General features: G+C 42.2%; 1 protein-coding gene across 7 annotated transcripts in view; it reads left to right on the forward strand.

The window, feature by feature from the left end:
* Positions 1 to 109: 109 nt before the first annotated feature.
* PUM1 (pumilio RNA binding family member 1) overlaps positions 110 to 25,046 on the forward strand; it is a 48,390-nt gene continuing 23,453 nt past the window's right edge. For 5 of the 7 annotated variants that reach the window (XM_079985904.1, XM_079985907.1, XM_079985908.1 and 2 more), the window contains exons 1-8: positions 110 to 236; positions 8,797 to 9,170; positions 14,788 to 14,856; positions 19,698 to 19,806; positions 20,375 to 20,553; positions 21,227 to 21,393; positions 23,721 to 23,991; positions 24,834 to 24,927. In XM_079985904.1, the coding sequence (XP_079842030.1) occupies positions 8,808 to 9,170; positions 14,788 to 14,856; positions 19,698 to 19,806; positions 20,375 to 20,553; positions 21,227 to 21,393; positions 23,721 to 23,991; positions 24,834 to 24,927 (1,252 nt within the window). In that variant the 5' untranslated portion in view covers positions 110 to 236; positions 8,797 to 8,807. Of the gene's footprint in view, positions 237 to 258; positions 401 to 8,796; positions 9,171 to 14,787; positions 14,857 to 19,697; positions 19,807 to 20,374; positions 20,554 to 21,226; positions 21,394 to 23,720; positions 23,992 to 24,833; positions 24,928 to 25,046 lie in introns of those variants that run through there. The other 2 variants (XM_079985906.1, XM_079985905.1) reach the window with 2 other exon arrangements.

The raw sequence follows: 25,046 nt of genomic DNA on the forward strand, positions 1-25,046 counted from the left end.
AACAAAGCCCCGCGCGCCTCTGGAGCTCGCGGCTTGAGCTTCCTTGCAAGCCAGCGGCGGCGGCGGCGGCGGCCAGGCTCGCGGAGCCTACCCTTCCCATGATGCAGCGCGCCGCCCCGAGTCCCCAGTGGGCCGCCATGTTGTTGGAGTGAAAGGCAGGGGGAGCGGCAGCCGGAGCTAGAGGCCGGGGGGAGGGGGGGGCCTTTGAGATCCATCTTCATCCTACCGTTCCGCCCGTGAGTATCCGGACCGGAGTGGGCCGAAACGGGACTCGGCACCCCAGGCAGCCCGATGGTAGAGCCGTATTGGGGCTAGGGGTTAGGCCGAGGCGGCGAGGCCCTTCCGAAAGGCGGCCCTGGGCGGGCATTATCGCCGAGGCTCTTCCTCGCGCTTGTTCCTGGTACATATTTTCGAGTCCAAGCAAGGCCTCTATTGTTGTTCCAGGAGGGGAGGGGGGGAGGGAGAGAGGAAGGACCGATGGGGGGGGCGGATCGAGGGGCCCGGGACGCCCCCCCCTTTAAACTGTATAGCCCCCCCTTCCCGGAAAAAGCCCCCACCTTAAAAAAAGAAGCAGCAGCTTATACCATCCCCTGGGGTGGTTTTGTTCTCTCATTCTCTCCCTCCCCTCCTTCCTTTTCTTTGGGGGGGGGAGGAGAGGCGGGGAAGAGAGTTTACTTCGGCTTAAAATAGTCTTTCCAAGCAGCCAGAGTGATTAATATGCTTCATTTTTTTGGGGGGGGGTGGTGGTTTGGTGGTCGGGGGTGGCTGATTTCATGGTGCAGGATTGAACTGAAGCGATGTGGGGGATAAAAGGGGGAGTACTTTGGGGGAGGGAGGTGGGGAAAAGTGATTAAACAGGGAGAGGTAATTAGGATTTTCAAACGTCCGTAGGTGATGCCTAATTAAAATCGTCCGCGAGCAGGGCATACAGGAAATGGTGTACGTGACTTAAACTTTGTCTGCCACTGGTGTACAGGGTTGGGTGGGTAGGTATGTATACATTGTATGGGGGGAGCTTCTTAGTGTCCGGTTGGGGGGAGTGGATGGTGTGTTGGATGTTATACAATGGGGGGTGGAGGGTGTTTATCTTCCCTGGCCCACAGTGAGTTAATACCTCTGGAGCTCGTGTTTCTTTGTAGTAGCTAGTTGGGCTTGTTTTGGGACCCTTGTGTTTGTTTTTTTCAGGGTGAGCATGGTGGTATAGGGGTTTCTGTTTTTGTTTTTGTCCGATGAAAGGGGCATAAAGCATACATGCAGTAATGGATTTCCTGGTTTGTCTCTTTTTTTATACATATAGCTTGTGCGTTTATCTGTAAGTGAGCAACAATGAAAGGCTGGCTTCTCTCCCCTCTTAGGGCCTTGGCCCTTCTAGCTTCAAGTTAGTTCTTGGTGAAGCCACTCTGAAGTGAAACAAAGTTACGGAAGAGGAAGGGGTAGCCCTTTGTTATCATATGAACCCCATGGAAAACATTATCAATTTAAAGACTTTTATTTATCGGAGAGGGGCATGCCTGATCATGTAAGAACCATAACAAAGAACTGAATGTACAGTTTGATCCTTTGCATCTTTACTCAGAAGTGAGTCCAACCACTTACTCCCAAGTAAATGTACATAGGATCACAACTTTATGTCATGGCCCAGAATTAATGCTCCTTCAGTTCACTGAAATAAATAAGTTTTTAGTGTGCTTAATTCTTGTGTTGGGCTGTGGTCTTGGAATTTGTAGGCAACAAACTTCAAACGCAAAGAGAAAATTTTCCTAGAAAAAGGAGGATTTGATGGCTTAAAAATATAATATGGGGATAGCAATTTACCTTCTGGATTACAATTTTTAATTCCTTCCCCGGTATTAACCCTGGAAGGCTAGTTTCTATGTAGCAATTCAGTTGTATTTGTTATGCCATGTTATATCAGTTTTATTAAATTGTTTTAAAGTTTGTTTCTAGTTTATATAAAAGAGAAAGTTACACATTGTGATTCCTTTTACCAATCTGTAGTAAGGACGACAAAAAAAATGTTTTCTTTCTTTTTTGGTAACGTGGATATAGTCTATGTTGAAGGGTGCATGTTTGATAAGGGCCACAGGCTGCCTTTTTGTTTGTAAATTAGCAGCTATCATAGGAAGCTGATAACAAAACTTGGGATTCAAATGAGGGGGAAATAAGCTGTGGTGGTCATGTGAATTGAACCACCCTTTATGGTTTGAAAGGTTCTTTGTAGATCAGGGCTTTCAAAGTGGGGGTCTGGTGTCAACCTTTTTTGGGCAGATGAGAAATGGAGAGAGTCGCCTTTTGTAGAACTTCCTCTTGTGGGCATGGGGTGTTCATGTGGTGTGGGTTCACACTGAGAGAGTAGGCTGCTTTGGACAATTGGGTTGCCTTAGGTGGTCTTTAGGCCTTTCCAGATTACTGATTCTGTGGCACTGCAGCTGTCTTGTTCTCTCTGCAGTACCGGAAGCTTGACTGAAAGTACATTGATAGGACATTCTGTTGTAGTGTTAGGGAGCAGAGGGATCGTGGCTGAATGAACAGACTGTGCTGCAAAGTGTGGGTTCTATCCCTCAGGTGTGCAGTGAGCAGATAAGAGTGGTGTGGAGCTTGGTAATTAGAGTTTGGGAATCCCTAGTGTAAGAGTCCTCTGTTTGCATGAAGTGATATAAAAATACTTTAGTTTTAAACTTAAACTTCCCAGCATGCTGTTCCCCCTGTGCCTTTTGAAAAATGTGTATTTCAATTTAGGGATTTCCTTGCGTATGCTAGATGCTAGATTTAGCATTCGTTGGTGGTCCTGTGCCTACATAGGATGTTGTACAAATGTACCTTAACAGTGCTGAGATTTGAAAAGAAAGTGACAGTTCTTAATTTTTTTTATCACATTTTCCTCACTATACAGTTCTCTTTCACTGTCATGGGTATTATCTTCCGCAACAACCCTGTGCGTTTGGCTATGCCAGAATGGACTGTGCCTACCCTAAGATTCATCCAATGATGTTGATGGCTTAGTGGGTGTGTAGTCTTAATCTTCTGTTCTAACAACTACATCACACCAGCTCTCAGTTCTGTAAGGGAGCAGGAGGAAGTGTAGTGTAGTGTAACTGACACATTTCTAAACTTTGTAAGCTGCTCTGGGAGCCTCTTTCGGTGGAAGAGCGGAATAAAAATGCTTCAAATAAATTACTTCTTGAACATGAGCACAAAGTACTGGACTGAGGAACTGTTGCTTCAAGCCTGGACATGGTATATTGGGCATAGTGTTGCTTCAAGCCTGGGCATGGTGTTTTAGGCATAGTTTTGCTTCTGTAATGCTGGAAATACACATTAAATTCCCGGTGTTAAAATCACATTTTAAAAAATTGAGTGATGAGATGACATGGGCTATTCCAGCCCATTTCTAGCCATTTATCTTTCCTTTTATCTTTTGTTACAGCCAGTGGGCAATAGCCAAAAAACTTGTATTCAGAATAGATCAATTGAAATCAATGGGTTTAAGTTACTTGATTCCATTAATTTCAGTAAATATGACTAGTATGTATGACTAGTGTTAGATATTGCTTAGTGAGCATAAAGCTTGCTTTGTGCAATCTCTCTCCCCCCCCCCCCACTTGTTCTTAAAGCTGTCTGCATGGGCAGTCACTCACTGAAAAAATCTGGTTTGCTATTTTCACTGACTAAAATAGTGAAATACAGGGGTTCTTAAACTGTATCTTCAATTACTTGTGTGTTTCTTTGGACTAGTCATCAGGGCAGGAAAAGTCAATTGCAAGTTTTTATTTTAGACCTGATAAGTTTTGTATCTTCCCCAGCCCCCCAATTTGACTTGCATTGATTCAGAAAATTTATTACTAATGTAATAAATGAATACATTTCTGCAGAACATTACAACAGTTGAACATCTGCCACATTTTTCCATTTGGAAAAAAATAATCCTCCCCACATTCCTACAAGGTGTCTAAAGGAGATGTGGGCTTTCAGTGGTGGTGCCTGCTTTGTGGACACTCCCACTGGTGCTATTGCTAGTACAGTGCAGATGGCAGATTAGGCATGATTGTTTCAGAGAACGTTTCAGTTGTGTATAATTGTCCAATGGCTTTTAATAACTTACTTTCTTTTTGCTGCCACCTTAATGATTTTGTTATGCTGCTAAGTGTGCTTTTTATTTCTGTTAAACTACTGTGCAGATTTTGAAAATGGAAAAATGGAAAGACAGGGTATAGTTTTTTAAATATTGCTTTTCTTTAAAAAGGCTTGGCAAATAATAATTCTTGTTGTTAAAGGAGAAAAGTGGGCAATAAACAACTATGAATGGAAGATTACTTGTTTATATTTTCTGTCAATGTTTCCATATTTAGAAGGAACCAAAGTGGGGAGAAGCCCATTGATTATAGTTGTTTTTAGAATATTCTGTTTGTGTTGTACTTAATTATAGTACGTACTAGAAGAAGGCTGAAGTAATTTTATTTGAATAAAGATTCCCATCTGCCCTCATTTTGTTACAGAGTAAGATACTTGTTACTTATGGGTAACCAAACCAGAAATCTTTTAAGTTCTGTATCAGAATACAGTTTGGTTTTTGATGCAACCCAGAGCACACTTACTGGGGCAGTTTGCTGTATTGAGACTTTCCTTCAAGTAAATAAGTTTGAAAGTGGGGTTTTAATCCTAACACATTTTTAAAATTAAGTACTGCTTCACATATATGTATTTACCACTTTTCATGTGCACGAACAAGCTATTCCGCATCAAACTTTGGTATACCCAACAAGCATAGTGACCCACTTCAGTTGTAATGGAAAGTTTCCTGCCATGTGGTCCCCCCCATGACATTTCCCACTCACCCATCTTCCTCTTTTTGCACGCCAGAGGATAAGATTGTCAAATTTGCCAAGGTACCTTACCATTTACTTGAAGATGAGTGCTCCTGCTTTCAATGGAATACAATAAGTAATTGGAAACATGGCCTTGGGATCAGTTCACATGAGCATAGAGGTCACTTAATCTCTCAATTACATTGCTTGGTATTTGATTTGCAGATTAAATGTGTGAACTGATTCCACAGAGGAGACCTGGCCCAATTCAAATTTAATGGTTTCTCACTATCTGAATGAGCATTGGGATTGTTTTTTCCCCTAGCCCAGGGGTAGGCAACCTAAGTTCCGGGGGCCGGATGCGGCCCAATCGCCTTATCGATCTGGCCTGTGGAAGGTCCGGGAATCAACATGTTTTTACATGAGTAGAATGTGTCCTTATATTTAAAATGCATCTCTGGGTTATTTGTGGGGCATAGGAATTCATTTTTTTCTTTCCAAAATACAGTCTGGCCCACCACACGACTGAAAAAGGTTACTGACCCCTGCCATAGCCTCTCCTTTTGGAGATGTAAAAAGTTTAGAAGCCACTACTTCTGCTTTTAAACAAAGTGCAGTTCCCCATTTTGTCTGAACCCTGGGAACAGTGGTTTGTAGAAAGTCTAGATCAGGGTGGTCCATCCTCTTGAACGAAGTGGGGCGCAGGAGTACTTTGATACAGAATCTGGAGCCACACACTGAATTAAATTTCTATATCATAAATTAAAGTGCTAGCAATAGTGTTGATATTATTCAATATATACAATTAATATATTTAATTAAATATTTATAATTAATTACATAATCAGTAGATTTTATTTACCTATTTATTAAACAGATCAGAGCCATTCTTATAAAAATAAGAGACCCAAAAGATCCGTCAGGGATGGAGAAGAAAGAGGAAAAGCGCATGCAAACAAGCAACCTGCTACAGCTGCTGGGCAGATTAGTGAAGTCCCACTCAACTTTTTTTTTTGCCCTTTCCACCTTCTCTCCTTTCTCCTGCTCCCAGCATTGCAGTTGCCAAAATATTCAACCTACACTAACCTGTGTGTGCACTTACACTCTCTAGGCCAAGTTAGGGATTCCCTGCAAATGCCTACCCCTCCCTCCTACAAGGAAGACAATGCTGGCATGACTGGAGAAACTGCCTCTTGCTCCTTTCTTTTCTTCTCCCTGTCCCAATTCTCATCCTGCCCCTGAGGAGGATTCTCAGCTGCAGCTGGGATGGGTGGCTTGCGGTGGTCATGAGCAAACCAGCGCAAAGCTTTCATGTAGTCCCTTCTAGTTCCCTGCAGCTTCGGTACTTAGCAAGGGCCTTGAGGAGCTCCTATTGGGCCACCCTGGTCTAGATGGTTAACAAGCCGCAGTCTAGTTGGATCCTGGCTTGTTTTCACTAACTATAGTTAAAACAAAAAAGTGTGGATGCAACAGTAAACTATGGCTTGTTTAAATGGGGTATGAACCTTCCTTTCTGTGTTGTTTAAGGAACAATTTCATGCAGTTATCCAAATGCACATGAGCTGGTGTGTTTTCCAGTTTGAAAGGTTCCTACTGTCATTAAGCAATTGCTCTGAAAGGGTTATTCTTTGAACCAAGCTTTGTGATGGTGTTGGAGCGCTCAGGGTTTCAGCTCATGGACAGTTGATACGCATTTGGTAGGCTGTTCTGCTGCAGACATGCCCTCAATGCATGAATAGCCCTTGGAAAGATTGTGTGTGGCACCATTTGGCATGCTTTACATGGTTACAATCATGTGACACTGAATATCTAAAAAGCACTATTGACTAGCCACCTTCTGTTCAAATGAACAGATGCTGCTATCTTCTGATGAGTTGAAACCACCACTCTGAAGCAATTTAGATATAATTTAGGATGTTTATCTGGCTTACGCTTGGTACACAAAACCAAAAAAGTATGACATGCTAACTTTATGTGCTGTATAAATATCTCAGAAATATTTTCCCAGTGACAAAAAGTATTTGAATTGAAACACTTGATTAGGAAATGCAAATAAAGCAAACTGTGATTTTTGTAAGTGTTCTTAAAACGTGACACACACACTCCTCTTACATTGTTTAGATCATATGGGTGGGGGGGAAATCACTGAAAAGTGTAAACTTGGGCCAAGCTCTTAACAAACAGTTGTTTGTGTGCGGCCCAATAGCTCCCACTTTGCTCTTCCTCTGGCTAGAGTGCATGAACAAATCAGAAAGGGGATAGCTTAGCATTACTATCTGAATCTGGGATGACTTTAAGAAACTACAATTGCTAATCAGACTTAAACCATGTTTTGTAGTTGATTTACGGATTGTGGTTTGTTAGAGTGAAACATCCTTGTTTCTGGTGTAACATTAAGCTATTCCCATGCTGGTTTGTTTACCCGCTTGTGCTAGAGAAGGGGAAATGGGAGTGATCAGGTGACTTGCACAGTATGATTTATTAAGCCAGTATCTTCACCTTACCATTACATGCGAATGTGGACATACTAATTTTAGCATGCCTAAGGAGCTGTGTGCTTCCTAGGAACAGCCACTTGAAAAGCTTTAGATTTCAGTGGCATTGCATCCATCCATTATATAGTTTTGTTTTGTTTAAAATATTTTGAGCGTCTCATCAATACAAAAGGAATCCCAAAGTGTTTTACAGCCACAATTAATTAAAGTCATATTTGGCTGTGATAAAAGTTGAGTAGAACGTTAAACTCATAATAAACTCAGTGGCCAGCAATTTGCCCAAAGGCCTGGGAAAGTAAAGCTTGGCACCAGCCTTATCTGTGAGTGGGAATACTTTTCTAAAAATAAAAAAATTACTGCACAAAAATCAAGTAATCTTGTCAAATCATTGGCTGGTCTAGCCCAGTACTGTCTGCTCCAGCTTTCCGCAGCCTGGTGCTCTTCAGATGTTTTGGACTACACTTCTACCAGACTCAGACAGCGTGGCCAACAATTATGGATGATGCCAGTTGTAGGTCAGCAACAGGTGGAAGGCACTAGGTCAGGGAAGGCTGGCCAGCTCCAGTGCTGGCCTCTCCAAGGTCTCTAACAGGCTCCCCCCACCCCCACCTCAGAAGTCTTGCTACCTGAGGTATTTTTAATCTGAAACCTTATGCTAAAAGAGTATATGCTGCTTAAACTGGGCTGCAGTACCTCCTTGCTGGCCCTGTGCTCTTCAGTTGGAATACAGTGGTACCTCTGGTTGCGAATGGGATCCGTTCCGGAGGCCCGTTCACAACATGAAAGGAACGCAACCTGCAGCGGCGCGTCTGCGCACTTGTGGGTTGCAATTTGCCGCTTCTGCGCATGCACATGATGTCATTTTGCGCATGCGCAAGCGGTGAAACCCGGAAGTAACCCTTTCCAGTACTTCCGGGTCGCCGCGGGACGCAGCCTGAAAAAACGTAACATGAAGCAAATGTATCATGAAGTATATCTGTACCAATACCTTTACTGGTGCTTTGTGTGCAGTTCCCTCCCTCTCCCACCATCGGCTTGACCCAGGGGTAATCAACCTTTTTTTACCTACCACCCACTAATGCATCTTTAAGGTAAAATTTCCTTACCGCCCACCAGTGCTTGATGGAAGGAGGATTCAGCTTGGTGTAGAACCCCCTACCACCCACCTGGAATCCTGAAACGCCCACTAGTGGGCGGTAGGGACCAAGTTGACAACCCCTGGCTTGACCTCAAGTGCTGTTGGCACCTTTGTCTTTATTTTATTTCAGGTTAGCGGTTGTACGGGATAATTTGGCTTTGGAGCGTGTGTTTTTGGGTCCAAAGATGCTTTCTGTGAAACGCTTTTGAGAACAGTAATTGAGGAGGTAAATCTTGCCTGACATGGTGAGATTTGGTATCAGGAGCCATGGATGTGGTTATTAAGCTTATGCTGGTGCATGCTTTAGAGGCTGGAGGAAACAGGCTGATTTAAGCATTTTGAACCTGTCTCTCCTTAGGTATTGGTGGAATGAGCGTTGCGTGTGTTTTGAAGAGAAAAGCAGTGCTCTGGCAGGACTCCTTCAGCCCCCACCTGAAACAGCACAGTCAAGATACAGCTAATCCCAACATGCCTGTTGTTTTGACATCTGGAACAGGGTCCCAGGCTCAGCAACAGCCAGCTGCAAATCAAGCCCTTGCAGCAGGGACCCACTCCAGCCCTGTTCCTGGATCTATAGGGGTTGCAGGCCGCTCCCAGGACGACGCAATGGTGGATTACTTCTTTCAGAGGCAGCATGGTGAGCAGCTTGGGGGAGGCGGAAGTGGTGGAGGCAGCTATAACAACAGCAAACATCGGTGGCCTACTGGGGATAACATTCATGCTGAACATCAGGTAAACAGTTAAATATTTCACAACTGAACAAATGAGCTAAGCAGGCCTGTGACAGTTGCATGCAGTGAATGTTATTAAAATCTGTGTACATGAGCATTTTTCATTCTGTTGCCTCTTCAGCCTCATTTTATAGGACAATGCAGTAAGATAATTCCTCTATCTCTTAAATAAAAATGTGTATATATTTGCAAATTGTCTTATGCTTGTTGACTTGTTTCTGCCTTAGTTGGACCAGCAGGGCAGTGCTTCTCCCCCCCCCCTTTGTCTTTTCAAACCCACTACTATTGTTAGTTTCCATAGTTAGAAAAATGGTGAAACTTTTTAAAGCAGCACTGGTAAACCTTATTAATGTGCTGGGTTGGCAAGATGTCAGTGTTGTACCTGCTTGTGCCTCCCCCTCCCCCCCTACCCATGTGGGGATAAATGCACTCTTTAAACACTTCATTGAAGCATCCATCTCTTCTCCAGCTTCTTGGTAGACTTTTGTACTCATTAGCTGGGGAATGCCTTTTAAAATAAATGTTGCTGAGCCAACTTTTCTGCCCAGCAACCAGGAGAGACTTAAAAATTGGCAGTCAAATAGAAAAATCTGCCCAGCCACCCAAGAAAAGCCTCAAGCCTTGTGTGCACTATGTGAGCCTCTGGGCACTCCCACGGACTAAATGGCATAGGGGATAAAATTGTCACCTGAATCATCCATTGACAAGCAGTGGAAGCTGGAGAGTACAATAAATATCTGTAGTCTCCGCCAGCTCCTTCCTAAATAAAAGGGATTTTTTAAGGCTGTATAGGAAGGGAAGGGAAGAGTTACTGCTACCTGCTGTTGCTGTCTCTTGTGTGTTTGTGTGTGTGTCCATATTTGTGTGTAACCTATGACCTGTCTGGGTGGGTTGAATGTGTTTATGATATGGGTGGCATGATGCTTATTTTCGGGGGGGGGGGTAAAGGGGTTGAAGGCAAATTTAAAAGGACAGCTATCCGTAAAAATATTTAGTTGTCTCTTAACTTGCATCCTCGTAATCAGCAGTGGATCTCTAATGAATCCCGAGTTCCGCACCTCTGAGCTAAATGATCTCCCCTCACTAAATTCACTTAAACTTGATAAGTGCTCAGATGATTACTTTTCTTTTTAAAAAACACTATACCCTGTTCCTGAGCCAGTGAGGAGCTTTTTAGTAAGCCTTCAGTATGCCCACATACAGTATTTGTGAAAACTGCTGAAAAATAAAACACTATTTTTTTGGCCAGGTGATGGCCTGAGCATTGATGATAAAACGTGAAGTGGAGCTATGTTTTGAGAAATAAGTGCCCCACAGGGAAAATAGAATGTGTTTTTTGTGTTTGTCAAAAGAATGAGCACTCCAAAATGATTTGTGATGGTTATTGTCTTTCCTGCTGGAGAATTTGGATTGTATTTTGTTTTGAAGATTTATATTTGTAAATATGATTTCCATAGCACCACACAATAAATAAAGAAGCCAGAGTACAGTGTAAATAAACTGTATAAAAATATCAAATGAAAGAGCAGTAACAAAAGATGTAGAAACAGCATCCAGATGTAAAAAAGACACAAACCAGATAAGCACTCAATAGGAGGCCTGTTTGAAAAGTCCTCAAGAATTAAAACTAAAATGGTGGCGCTTTCACTGAGCAGTAAATGGGTTTTAATTTAGCACTTAAAACAGAACAAGGGACTTACCATGAAGAGATGTCTGTGGAGGACATTCTGTGAGTGGGATGTTGCCACTGAGTTGGCCATCCCCTGATTGCCACCCAGCTTATTGCCAAGGCGGAGGGTCCCAGAGAAAGGGCTCTGATGAAGATCTTAGTGCTCAAGCAGGATCATATGGATCAGAGTTGATCATTTGAACACCCAGGTCTTATTTGAGCATCATTCTCTCCAGTGATGATATTCCTGTCACAGGGCGTGTGGGTGTGTTTGGCAGGATCTCTTTCTCTTGTGGAAGATACTAATCTGTCTGCATTCTTGACATTTGTAAAGACAGTAGGCTGGTTGTTGCTGCTTTAGGTTCCGGAACTTGTAGGACTTGGTTACTGACAGACTACGTTTCTATAGAAGACCTATGTGGAAATTAAAAGAAACTGCTTGAACCATAATCTAGTGCAGTCTTTCTCAACCTTGGGTTCCTAGATGCTGTTGGACTACAACTCACGCCATTCCTAACCACCATGGCTAGTAGTCAGGGATGGTGGGAGTTGTCATTAAAGAACATCTGGGGACCCAAGGTTGAGAAAGCCTGGTCTAGTGTATGGGACAATATGGCTTAAATTAGCTGTCCCCAATGTGATGCCAACCAGATGTTTTCAAGTAACTCCTATGTTGGCTGAGACTAATGGGCGTTGCAGTCCAAAACATCTGGAGGACTCCAGGTTGGGGAAGGCAGCCCGATATTACACCGTACCATAAAATCTCTTCAGCTACCATAACTGTTCTCTCATAGGAGAATTCTGCTGCCTTTAATAACGTTCTTCCTTCTCCCCTTCAAAGTAAACCACCCTTATCATTCCTGAATGACTTTTTGTAACTAGGTTGAGAGCCAGGCTGGAAAGTAGCTTTATGTTGTGCATTGTTTGCCTAAATGTAAATGTTTGTTGCTCAGGAGCTCAGTTTGTTGAAATGTGTTAACCTTGCTATTGGAAGTGAACACTTGTAATGTGATCTATGTTTGTGAAGTGTTGGGATGGTGAGTTTATAAGGTATGTTTTTGGTGGTAGTATGTTTTTGGAGCATTATAAACTTCTGTGTTACCTACAAAAACACTGTTGCAATAGACATCAAAATACCAGGGAAGTTCAGGAAATGAGAATCATGAAAGTATGGGGCATCAGCAGAGAATACAGAATTTGACTAGATATTGACTTAACCCTGGTGAGGCTACACCTGGAGTACTGTGTCCACTTCTGGGTGCCACAGTTCAAGAAGCATATTGACAAGCTGGAACATGTGCAGAAGAGGGCAACCAAGACATTCAACAGCTAGTAGCTGTTGATAGGCTTGTCTTTCCTGAATTTATCTATTCTCCTTTAAGCCACCCAAGTTGCTTACCTTCACTACCTCCTGTGGGAGTGACCTGCAGGAATAGGTGCTTCCTTTAAACTGTCCTAAATATTCCAACATTCAGCTTCATTGGATGTCCAAAAGATCTAATCTTATGAGAGAAAGACACTTCTCTATCCACTTTCTCCACACCATGCATAATTTTACAAACTACCATGCCACCTCTTGCTCTCCTTTTCTCTAAAGTCCAAAGTTCCAAATGCAACTTTTCCTCATAGAGAAGTTGCTCCATAACCCATAATTGCATTACATGATCCAAGCCATACAACCAAATATTTTAAACAACTTCAGCACTGTTTCTGTACTATAGAAAAACAAAACACAGAAATTGTTCCACGTAAATGACTCTTGATATGTAAACCTGAACATTCCTGTTTGGAGTTGGTCAACTTGCAGCCTACAGGGCAATCTTAATCTGGTGTCTGGCACTTCTATCAAAGTTCAGTGAAGATGTGGTTAAAAACTCACACTCACTGTTTCACTCATAAGGAGAAAAAAGATTCGCTGTACATGTCTACTCAGAAGTAAGTTCAGTGGGGCTTATTCCCAGGTAAATAGGTATAGATTGCAGCCACAGAATTTTGCGGTTGCATCTCTCTGGGTTTCTTGGAGAAGCAATGAAACACTACGTATTCCATAGTGTTGCATTCCATGCTGTACCTTCACAATTGATCATCTTATATTGCCAAAATGCACTGTGACAAGAGCTATGGAATGCCTTCAAAATAGTAAACCCCTTGAACTCAACCTCATATGTCACTCGTGATCACATGCATCTTTGTGAATCATAGGCAGGAAATATCCCTGGCTTGGCTAAGGAAGGGACACGATGACCATATTTGTCAGAACCTGCTGAAAGAGGAGGCCCTGCCTGTGTCTGTGTTTCACAGTGTTTTCACGGTTAAACACGTTGCTCAAGTGTGCACATCTTCAAAAATCTTTCTGAACCCAGACACCTGATCTATGCCATATGGGCCTTGCGTCCTTTTTGGTGAAGATATGTTGGCATGCTTGCTTTACATAGATAAATACAATAGGCTGATTGTCCTCTTGGGAATAAGTGGCACATGGCTGCTTATAGAAGACAGTCTTTGACTTGAACAGAAACTTAAAAGGAGGCAGTTTGAACCATGATCTAATATGGCACAAGACTATATGCTATTCTTATTCCTACTTCCAGCATAACCATATTGCCTCTAAGTACTAAAAGCATGGTCCTCTGACTTCAGGAGCAATTCATCCCATAATTTGAACTTCCTCTGTTGCCAGATCTCTGAATTGAATACTTTCCCCCTTTAGAAAAAAATAATAATCGCCTAGTATATCTTTCAAATTTAAAGCGTATTGGTTAAGGGGGAAATCCTGTAGCTTCTGAATATGTCCCATAACTCCAGAACTCTTGATGGTCCTGACTTAATGCCTCTTATTTTTGACTGTTTGCTGCCCCACTTTTTTCTAAACTAAAAAGCTCCAAATATCATAACTTTTCCTTGTAGGAGAGTAGTTATAGTCCCTTGATCTTTTTGGTCCCCCCCCCCCGGTATTAACTTCCTTTTGGAGCTATGACAGCCAGAATGGTATCTTACGCAAAGTGATGAATACCAGGAATCTGTACCCACAGTGTTCTGGGGAGTTCGTCCAACATCCCACCTTATTTGGGGGTGCATGTGCAGGGAGAAGAGGGAAAGCTCTGTTGCACTGGTGTGATTTATGACTCCTGCAAGGGCAATTATTTAGTTGAATCCAGCCCTATGTTAATAGAAGCTCAAGTCCGATTTGGTCAAATAAACCATGGTTGAGGTTGTCTTACTTCTCAATCACAGTTCCTTTGAGGGGAAACAATGAATAATGCCAATGTCAGCCTCTGGTTTGTTTCCTCCCAAGTGAAGAGCTACGTGGGAATGCTTCAGCTGCATACCAGGGCACTGATCATTCGCACATTAAATCATAGCTTGATGTGAACTAAAGCAGCGATGGAATTGATGTGGATGAATTTGACAGTAGCATTGAAATGTTCATCTACATACAGGTTGACCTTTTTTATCATTGGTACTTAAGTGGCTGACAGCCCACATACACACATTGCTGATGGTTCAAGAGAATTACTAATAGCTGAATTCTTCTAGCTAAAACTTGGTAGAGGATGTTTCATTAGTTGCTGCTTTAGAATGGGCAGAATTATGGAAGGCTTTGATTATTCTTTTTCAATTTTATTAATATAATCTGTTTTGGTTGGCTATACGTCCAAAAATTCCCATTTGATTTCCTTTGTGTCTGCTAAACCTCCTTTTCTCTTATTAACTTGAATATATAAATATGCTTTTTTGTTCTGCTGTTATTAGTTATACTGGTATGCATTTGTGTCCCCCCCCTTCAAAATATGTTTACTTTACAGACCTAATTATGTTCTGCAAGTCATATGCAATTGCTTATATGTTGTTTAGAATTGGTGTACAATTGTTCTGTCTTTTAGTTTTATAGGCCATGTTGACAACGCGTCTTTCACCTGTTTTTCTTGCATCTTTCAATGTTTGATAGGTTCGATCTATGGATGAATTAAATCATGATTTTCAAGCACTTGCTCTGGAAGGAAGAGCTATGGGAGAGGTAAGTGAACATATTTTGTTGCATCTCTTTCTTTATTTCCTCCCAGATAAGCCCAAACAGTGTCCCATTTTCTCTTGGATACTCCCCTGGCCCAGGCCTGTTTGTCTTTTCAGAGATGGAACTATAGAAGGTGCTCTCGTGTTATTTTTTGAGATGGAAAACTCAGTACTGTATACAGTGGTGCCTCGCAAGACGAAATTAATTCGTTCCGCGAGTTGCTTCGTTTTGCGATTTTTTCGTCTTGCGGAGCGCGGATTCCCCGGGTATTAACGGTTTTACGAAAAAGGAAGCAAACCCGCAAGACGTTTTCGTCTTGCGAAGCAAGCCCATAGGGAAATTCGTCTTGCGAAGCACCTCGAAAAACGGAAAACCCTTTCGTCTAGCGAGTTTTTCGTCTTGCGAGGCATTCGTCTTGCGGGGCACCACTGTGCTATAATGTCCAGGTACTATATGTTTTGCTTTCTCTCCCCACCCCCCCAACCTACATCTATGCTATCTTAAATTGTGTAGGAGGTCTGTTTTTTGTTTTTTTACCCATGACTGCTACAAAGCAGGGTTTGTGATTTAGAACGGATTCTTGAAAGAGAGGTGGATATTGCAGAGATTTGAGATGATCATTTGGTGCTGCAGTGTAAATGAAAAATGAGCACTTGAATAGCAGCAGTGTATAGTGTAGACCATTCTTCCCCAACTTTGGCTACCCAGATGTTGCAGAACTACAATTCCCGTCAACCCTGTCCAATGGCCAAATAATCTGGGACTGAAGGGAGTTGCAGTCCAACAACATCCAAGATTGTGAAAGACATTAGGGATGTTCCACCCTGAGTAATGAATGCAGGAAGCTGTCTTATGTAAGGTCAAAAAAAATTCTCCATCTAGCTCAGTATGAGCTACTCTGATCATACCCATCACCTGATCATTTAATTGGAAATGTCAGGAATTGAACTGGGGATCTTCAGCATGATAAACGTGTTCTCCAAATAATAAATGCTGTGAATCCATATTTATTTGCATGGTGGATGAATTAAGACCAGTGTTCAAAATTAGCCAGGTACATTTTGCATCTGATTATTGGCCACTTGCAACCAAGTGAAGCCATCTCTGCCATTTTGTGGTGCATGCCTTGGGATCATTGGATCTTGACTTGTTTTCACACACTAATACCATATCCTGTATAATTCTACCGGTTATATTTTATCTGCACAATCAGAATGAATTTCAGGAACCAAAATGCTTTTTCTGTGCAGCCTGAGCAGGAGCAGTGAATGAAGTTAATAGCTAATTAGTTTGTCTGCACTTTCCCCACCTCACTGCCCTACTCACAGTTGTGAAGAATATTCTTACATTATGAATGGTCCATGTCACCATTAAGAAAAAGAGGTAGGAATAGGCCAATATTTATGTGGACTATCCCTGGATAAAGTTGGCAGAAGTTCTTAACCTAGCTCAAGGTTGCCATCTGAACTAGCCAGATGTTTAACTGATAATCAATCACAGCCCCGTTGATCATTTGAAAAATACAGATCCTTACGCTATATATGAGTCCACTTTTGAGACCACTTTTGGTTGTGGGGCTCAGAAAGCAGAGTACATGTATATGGGTTTTTATTCCGGAAATAATACCAAAAAAGCAGGAGATTATATGAATAGAATATTCAAAGATGGCTCATGAAGCCCACACAATCCTCCATTGTCCATTCTTGACGCTGATATTAAAGAAAATCCACTGACTGATTTGCAAAATGCTTGTCTAAGAACCAAGTATGCTAACTTAATTGCTTCATAATTGGATAAAGGATATAATCACTCTAATTAAAGTAGTTGCTAGTATGCCCCTGAATATGATTCATGTTGACGATGACAGTGAAATAAGTAACAGGAAATTAAGTAGTTCTTTGGCGGGAAACAGTGGTATATGCTGCAATGGAAGATTTGGAGAATTAATTTTGATTGAGTAGGGGGAGAGAACAGGGCAGACTCACAGTTCGTGATCCCCCCTCTGCCCCTTAAAGGATCTAAATGGCATGATCCAGCAACCTTCTAATGTACTAGCTTTTACATTTGCCAGCACTGAAGAGCTTTGCACATACATAATTATAGAGTGAGTGTACAGATAATGGCAGTCCAAAATTTCACAGTGAGGCAGACTTACTAGCTTGCCTCTCGATTGAATTCATAGAAATGAAAAATCATAAATAGAAATTGCTCACTAAGAATGTCTTTGTTGTCATACTGCAAAATTTAGCACCTGAGAGTCAGCAGTTTAAGCTAATCATGGCATGCAAACACCTTGTATCATTGAAATTTATGTAGCCCCTCCGATAATCTTTTCCATCCAAGAAACAAGTGAACTGTCAAAAAGTCTGGGCCTGTAGCAAACAGCTGACTCCATGGTATAGATATCTCGCCATGGAAATAGTTTGGCAGAGAGTATCTCACCCTAAGAACGGATGACTTGGATTACTTCATGACTTAGAATACCAGAAAAAGAGCAGCTGGTTGGCTGGGGAACTGAATAACTAAGCTGTCAACCCTGTAAGCAATGAATAAAGTTTCCAGCCACCTAACTAAATGACTAAATAGTTTTATCTATTTTGAAAAACCAAACAATACCAATGTTTATTTTCATGATGCTATCTGAATTAGTCAGCTTGGAAAAGAGATTGCTAGGCAAATAATAGTGAAAAAAATAAAATGTTTGAGGTTTTTTACTTTACAGTCAAGCAGTATATAATTTTTATTTAAAAAATAAAATATAAGCATGAATTTTAAACACAACAAACAGTTGGTTTTATATATAAGCTGGGAAAGGAATAAATATGAGAGACCAGGAAGGGAGGCAAAGTGTTCCCAAGGCCTAAGAAAGGTTTAATAAGATAGTGAGCGAATATTTATTCAGGTTCACAGCCTTAATAGCCAAGCTACTGCAATTCAACACACCTTGAAAAATACCAGAAGGTGTTTTGTTTTTAATAAGCCAGATCTTGGGTTTGATTTGTAAAACTCTGGCCCCTCCATGTGCCATGGTAACGGTATCTTTCCTTTGAAACACTGCATAACCCAAGAATACCGCAAGGACTGCATTGTCAGTGCTTTAATTGACTCTGATTCAGTTTGGCATACTGTGAGCAGAATAAGTGAAGCTTGATTCTGCCCTTTATAAAGATGTTAAATAAAAAATAATGAATAAAGGCAACTGGTTAATGGTAGAGTGTGGGAGGTAGACTTTCAGGATGTATTGGTGTTGTGCAAAAGGAATAGAAACCTGCCAGGACCTCAGGGCCAGCAATCTCCATGTTTGCCAATGGAAGAGTCATTCTCAGAAAGATTTACAAATTGGTGTTGTTTATCACCAGCTAAACGTACACAGGAAAACCATTCTGACATATATTGTGGTAGTTGTGATAGAAAGGTGCTATGCAGTTGGTAAAATGCTTGGTTTATGGCATGACAACGCCTCCCTTCACTCTGCCACAGCTGTTTCCCAGGCATAAGCATCCCATGTAACTTACTCTTGTTCTGAGCGTATACAGGGCCTGAGTTAGGCTGGTATGGATGTGGGGAGGCTAGGGAGATCTTTTAGCTGGAGTTCATACTATCTCACTTCCTTCTAATAGCAAAATCAGCTAGAGGGTGCCAATAGAGTTGTAGCCAAAACAAGACAACTGGGGACACTAGAGAGGGCTATCAGCATGCTGGAGGGGGAAAAATAACTTTATAATCCCCCGTCAATCCCCCAACCCCAGCACCATGTGTACTAATCATGCTAAGTGGGCACAGAATGCTGAATATGTATTAGAGGAGGGAAATCGAGAAGCAGATTCGGTGATGGAATGGAGTTTCCTGTAGACTAATAATAATAATATAATTTTATTATTTCTATCCCACCCATCTGGCTAGGTTTCCCCAGCCACTCAGGGCGGTTTTCAACAGAACATTAAAAACAGAATAGAACTTCGAACATTAAAAACTTCCCTAAACAGGGCTGCCTTCAGATGTCTTCTGACATCTGATGTGAGGACGTTCCACAGGGCGGGCGCCACCACCAAGAAGGCCCTCTGCCTGACTACCGCTGGCTAGCATGAACACTGAGCAGGAGCACTTCACATTGCAACATTTTACTGCAGATCCCACTTGTCAATTATTATTTGAAAGGTTCTAATATGTGCTGGATCATGTATGTATGGAAATAATGAAAAGAGAACCTGCCTACAGGCTCACATGTCTATACAACATGAGGGAAAGGGGACTTGTTTTTCCCGTTCAATTGTTCAGCTCCTGACTTGTTAAACCTAAGAACAAAGGAGAGCCCCACTAGATCACACCCAACAGTCTGTGTAGTTCTGGACCCTGTTTTCCAGTTTGCTGCTTATGTGGAACCTAGAAGCCTCCACCTCATTTTCTCCTTCCTCTGGTGCTTCCATCATGGCTTAATGAAACTGGTTATTAATGTGTTGGTTTTATAACCAGGATCCCCATTATTGTGCTGGACAGGACGGAATAATAATGCATTTGCCCCCTTTCCAGAGCTAGATCTCTTCTTTCACTCCACAAATTGGTTTTCCCATGTGTCCGCCAGCCCCAAGCCAGCCCCAGAGCTTCAGTTCTTCTGGATATTTTTGGATACAGTATTTTTGGTCTGGATTGGAGAGAGAGCAGCAGAGAGAGCATTTAAAGGGTGTTTAGAGAGTGTTCCCCACTTAACACAATTTTTGCTTCTGCATACATGGGCCTGGAACATAACCCCCGCATATGTTTGGGGAACACCTGTACTAATATCTTAGTTATTTCTTAAAAGATAACCTTTAAACATACGGTATATTTCTCATTTTGTTTTACAGCAGCTTTTGCCAGGTAAAAAGTTTTGGGAGTCTGATGATTCAAGCAAAGATGGACCAAAAGGAATATTTTTGGGTGATCAATGGAGAGACAGCGCTTGGGGGACATCAGGTACCTCAAACCATCACGTAAATCATTTGGAACAAGTTTTTCTACTCTTTTCTTTTCTCTCTTCTTAAAGCACTATAGTAGAAACATTTTAGAAAAGAGGTAAATAATATCTCTAAACAGTTGTACAGTACAGTTAGATATGCAAGGTTCTCCTGTTTAAAATTTGTTTAATGCAGGGCTTTGCTGATCTGTCTGTGTTTGTGGGGGATGTGGAATGGACAGTTGAGGACAGGTCTAGTTCTCTTTGTCACTGTTTTCCCGGGTTCTGTGGAAGGGAGCAACATGAGAGAACGAATGAAAATTACTGGAGAAAGATGTAGATAGTATCCCATGAGTAATTGCAAGGCAGATCTTGTGGCTGCCGTCTTCATCAGTTACCAGATGTTAGTTTGAATTCTGCAATTTCTTGAAGTCTGTAGTTCTCTCCCTCCTGTTTTCGCCTTATTTTTAAGCTGTTCAGAGGAAGTTAGGAAGCACATTATCTGAAGATGCACAGTAATCTAATGCTGAGCCCCTTCAATTTTGCTGCTGATATACGTATAAATATAGCCATTTGTTTTTGTTGCAGATCATTCTGTTTCCCAACCAATCATGGTTCAGAGAAGACCTGGCCAGGGTTTTCACGTGAATAATGAGGTTAACTCAGTGCTGTCCCCACGATCGGAAAGCGGTGGACTTGGAGTTAGCATGGTAGAGTATGTGCTGAGCTCATCCCCGGGGGATTCCTGTCTCAGAAAAGGAGGATTTGTAAGTATAGTGGATGATATCTGGTGTCACTGTCTCTAAACCATTATGTCTGTTCCTGTTATGTCCAATACATCATCACAGTTTTGGAACAGTTGGGAATCTATTACATTCTAAATGCCCAAAATACAAAGCTGACACAGGATAGTTTTTTAAAGGGACGGGAAGTGAACGGAGTAGCTAGGCCCAGAAGTGAACGTCCAGTTGCTTTTTAATGATAGGCACTGACAGTTTATTCAACAGAATTAACTCTGAGTAACTTACCTTATTAAGATCAAGATTGTATGTCACAATTCTGCAGGAATGCAGAAAAAGTGCAGATAGGTGCAAAATTCAGCCTCCTGAGATTGTATCTTTTGTCCTGAAGAAAAGGATAGTTCTAGGTTTTTATATGCAAACAGGTTCTGAAGAAAGCTCAAAAGTCAGAGCGGCAGCTGAGCAGGGTTTCCATTATGTGTGCACAATTGCATTCACATGAACGTGTGTTCAGGGGTGGGGATTAAGTGCATCAAAGATGCCGCTATAAATTGCACAGTAAAATAAGCAACAGCAGTAAAGCTGAAATAGATTTTAGGGTGATGTCAAATGCTAATTGTAAAATTTCTTGATTCAGAGGTGTGTGGTTGTTGTTGTTTTTTAAAAAAGAAGACATTGTGAAGTGCTATATTTTACACAGGGGCCAAGGGATGCTGAGAGTGACGACAATGACAAAGGGGACAAGAAAAATAAGGGCACATTTGATGGTGATAAATTAGGTGATTTGAAGGAAGAGGGAGACGTAATGGACAAGGCAAATGGATTGCCTGTACAAAATGGAATTGATGCTGATGCAAAAGATTTTAGGTAAGCATGTACCTATATGTGAGTCCAAAAAAGTACTGGAACTGTAATTTGGAAAGCAGTAGAGCAGAAGGGAGGAATTAGGGTTCACTTGGGAGCTGCTAGTTGTAATCAACATTTGTTTGGTGTTCCTTTGAGATCCGAAAAGAACACATTTTTGCTCACGCAGGCCAGGCTGGGTTCTCTTTCAGCTAACCTACTTTCTTCCCATCTGACGGCTTCTCCACACCTTAGAGGTGGCTTTTCAAGGGATACAGTGAGTTGAAGCAGGAGGCAGGACAATGCTATGCTGTCAACAGAACTCTGCTTATGACTCAGGGCCAATGAATAATCTGTGTTAAAATATGCTGCTGTGGTTGGGCACACTTTCCTATAGTTAAGAAAAGGACAGTGACAAAATAGCAAAAAAAATGCAACTTCTGTTGATGAAAGCAGCTGTAGGTTGCAGTCTCCCTGAGCAGGCCCATTTATAAATGTCAGGAAACAATGGCAGGGTGCCACAGGGTTCTGTCTTGGGCCCAGTCTTATTCAACATCTTTATCAACAACTTGGATGATGGACTCAAGGGCATCCTGATCAAATTTGCAGATGACACCAAACTGGGAGGGGTGGCTAACACCCCAGAGGACAGGATCACACTTCAAAACGACCTTGACAGATTAGAGAACTGGGCCAAAACAAACAAGATGAATTTTAACAGGGAGAAATGTAAAGTATTGCACTTGGGTAAAAAAAATGAGAGGCACAAATACAAGATGGGTGACACCTGGCTTGAGAGCAGTACATGTGAAAAGGATCTAGGAGTCTTGGTTGACCACAAACTTGACATGAGCCAACAGTGTGACGCGACAGCTAAAAAAGCCAATGCAATTCTGGGCTGCATCAATAGGAGTATAGCATCTAGATCAAGGGAAGTAATAGTGCCACTGTATTCTGCTCTGGTCAGACCTCACCTGGAGTACTGTGTCCAGTTCTGGGCACCACAGTTCAAGAAGGACACTGACAAACTGGAACGTGTCCAGAGGAGGGCAACCAAAATTGTCAAAGGCCTGGAAACGATGCCTTATGAGGAACGGCTAAGGGAGCTGGGCATGTTTAGCCTGGAGAAGAGGAGGTTAAGGGGTGATATGATAGCCATGTTCAAATATATAAAAGGATGTCACATAGAGGAGGGAGAAAGGTTGTTTTCTGCTGCTCCAGAGAAGCGGACACGGAGCAATGGATCCAAACTACAAGAAAGAAGATTCCGCCTAAGCATTAGGAAGAACTTCCTGACAGTAAGAGCTGTTCGACAGTGGAATTTGCTGCCAAGGAGTGTGGTGGAGTCTCCTTCTTTGGAGGTCTTTAAGCAGAGGCTTGACAACCATATGTCAGGAGTGCTCTGATGGTGTTTCCTGCTTGGCAGGGGGTTGGACTCGATGGCCCTTGTGGTCTCTTCCAACTCTATGATTCTATGTTTCTATAAAACATGTTTGGGGATGGGTAATGAGAGGCAATGCCTTAGGGGAAGGGTACAGTTGGTGTAGTACAGTGTCTAGTATATATTTGAATAGGGAGAAAACTCGGTGAATGAATGCACCTTCCATTCACTAGAAGCTGAACTTTTGCAGCAGGGAACCTTTTCTATGCATGTAAGCTCCCTGTGTGGTTTACACCCATGATCTAAGTAGGTATAGGGCAACCTGCACAAGTAGAACTGCTTTCCCTGCATGAAGCAGGCTACAGGGTAAAGGAAATGTGATACATCTGGAAGGGGTGGAGGGTGACGGTAACTGAAGAAGAGATACGGAATCAAACCAAGGAGGGGGTGAATGATTGGGGCAGGCAAAATATAGGCCACAAAGCCCACAAACAGTGGCTGCAGGGAGGATCCTCTGTCATCACCCCATTTCCAAGTGCAGGAGAAGAGAGAAGATTGCCATATCTGATGGGTTGGGGCGGTAAAGGGTGCTCTCCAAGGTGAGTGTTGCAAACAAATTTATTGGCAGCTGTATGAAAGAGAAGGCAAGGTCTTTAAAAAACAACAACCCCAGAGTTTTAGATTTAGTTTAATAGGGCAGATATTGGGGATAAGGTGGGAGACAAGGGAACTCTTAACAGCTTATAGCAGCAGCAGCAACAACAACAATAGATCTACAATACAAAATAGCCAGATGATGGTGGTGAGTTATTTGGTGTTTCAAAAAGATGGGAAGGGGAAAAAGACACAACTCAAAAAAATTCATTTTAAAACTGTCCTGCCATTGACACTGATGGTGTTTATTTAAAAATATATATATAAGAATTTTGCTCTGAGTAACTGTTTTGTGATGCTTTTTCTTTTTCTTTAGTCGGACACCTGGTAACTGCCAGAACTCTGCAAATGATGTGGATCTTTTAGGGCCAAACCAGAATGGATCTGAGGGCTTAGCCCAGCTAGCTAGTACGAATGGTGCCAAGCCTGTGGAGGATTTCTCCAACATAGAGTCCCAGAGTGTTCCACTGGATCCCATGGAACATGTTGGCATGGAGCCGCTTCAGTTTGATTACTCTGGCACTCAGGTACCTGTGGATTCAGCTGCAGCAACTGTGGGCTTATTTGACTACAATTCTCAACAACAGGTAGATCTTGCATTGATTAATATGGATCCTTCCCCCCCCCCTCTGTCTCCTGCAGGGCATGGGTTTGCACACACAAACCTATGCACCTGGAATAACCTCTGTGTACTAACCATGCAACTTTTTCTTTTGATATGTATAAAACGGCTGGATATCCCCATCCCTTTCCCCCTCCCTTGATATTTCTAACTGCTCTGGGCACTTGCACTATAGGTTAAGCATATGGGTTGTGCACTTCAAAGCTAGGGTCATCATAGCTGAGGAGCTTACTCCGCTCAGTAAATGAACATCAGCTTTGGTTTGCTGGCTAAAGTGTAGGAGGATCCATGTAGCGAGAGCTAGTTTATAGAAGTGTATATTGTATAAAATATTATCCTGCGTTTGCTTTCCACTTCATTCTATTACTGTAAGATTCTTCTGCACCCATTCGTTGCACAGTCCTTTTGTGGCAGGAGCCACAGCTGCATTCTCAGGAGGGTCATGAAGTAAGAAAAATATGCAGCTTAGCTCTTTGATGACTGCATACAGAGTTGTCACTTGGGACGCCCCACCCCCCTCGCAGCAGGCATTAGACTGGCGGAAAGTGAGAAAGAAATATGAGAGTAACTCTAAGCAGATTGTGACCCTCTGAGGCAACGAGGTGCTAACATTCATAACATTAACAGCACTGGATTGAAAATAACCTGCCAGACACATTTTGAATCTTTTCTGACTAGGCTTTAATTGGATGACCTAGGCCTGGTGCCTACCAAGTTTAGCCCAGTTGGAGAAAAGTTCACACAACTACCTTTCAACTGAGAATTTTAACTGAGTTGTAAAACACATCTTTAAATTTGATTTCTCAGCTGTTCCAAAGACCGAATGCACTCGCTGTTCAGCAACTGACAGCAGCACAACAACAGCAATATGCATTGGCAGCTGCTCATCAACCGCACATAGGTAAGTCTTTCAGTCCCTTGTTTATCAGTAGAGTCCAGGTTGCCTTCTGTTGATCATCAGCATTTCTCCAAGTTTCTTTCAAAACAGCATTCATTTGTTTTGAAAGGGTAACGCAAGGG

Source organism: Podarcis cretensis, assembly GCF_951804945.1.
Source record: "Podarcis cretensis genome assembly, chromosome: 8".
Lineage (NCBI taxonomy): Eukaryota > Metazoa > Chordata > Lepidosauria > Squamata > Lacertidae > Podarcis > Podarcis cretensis.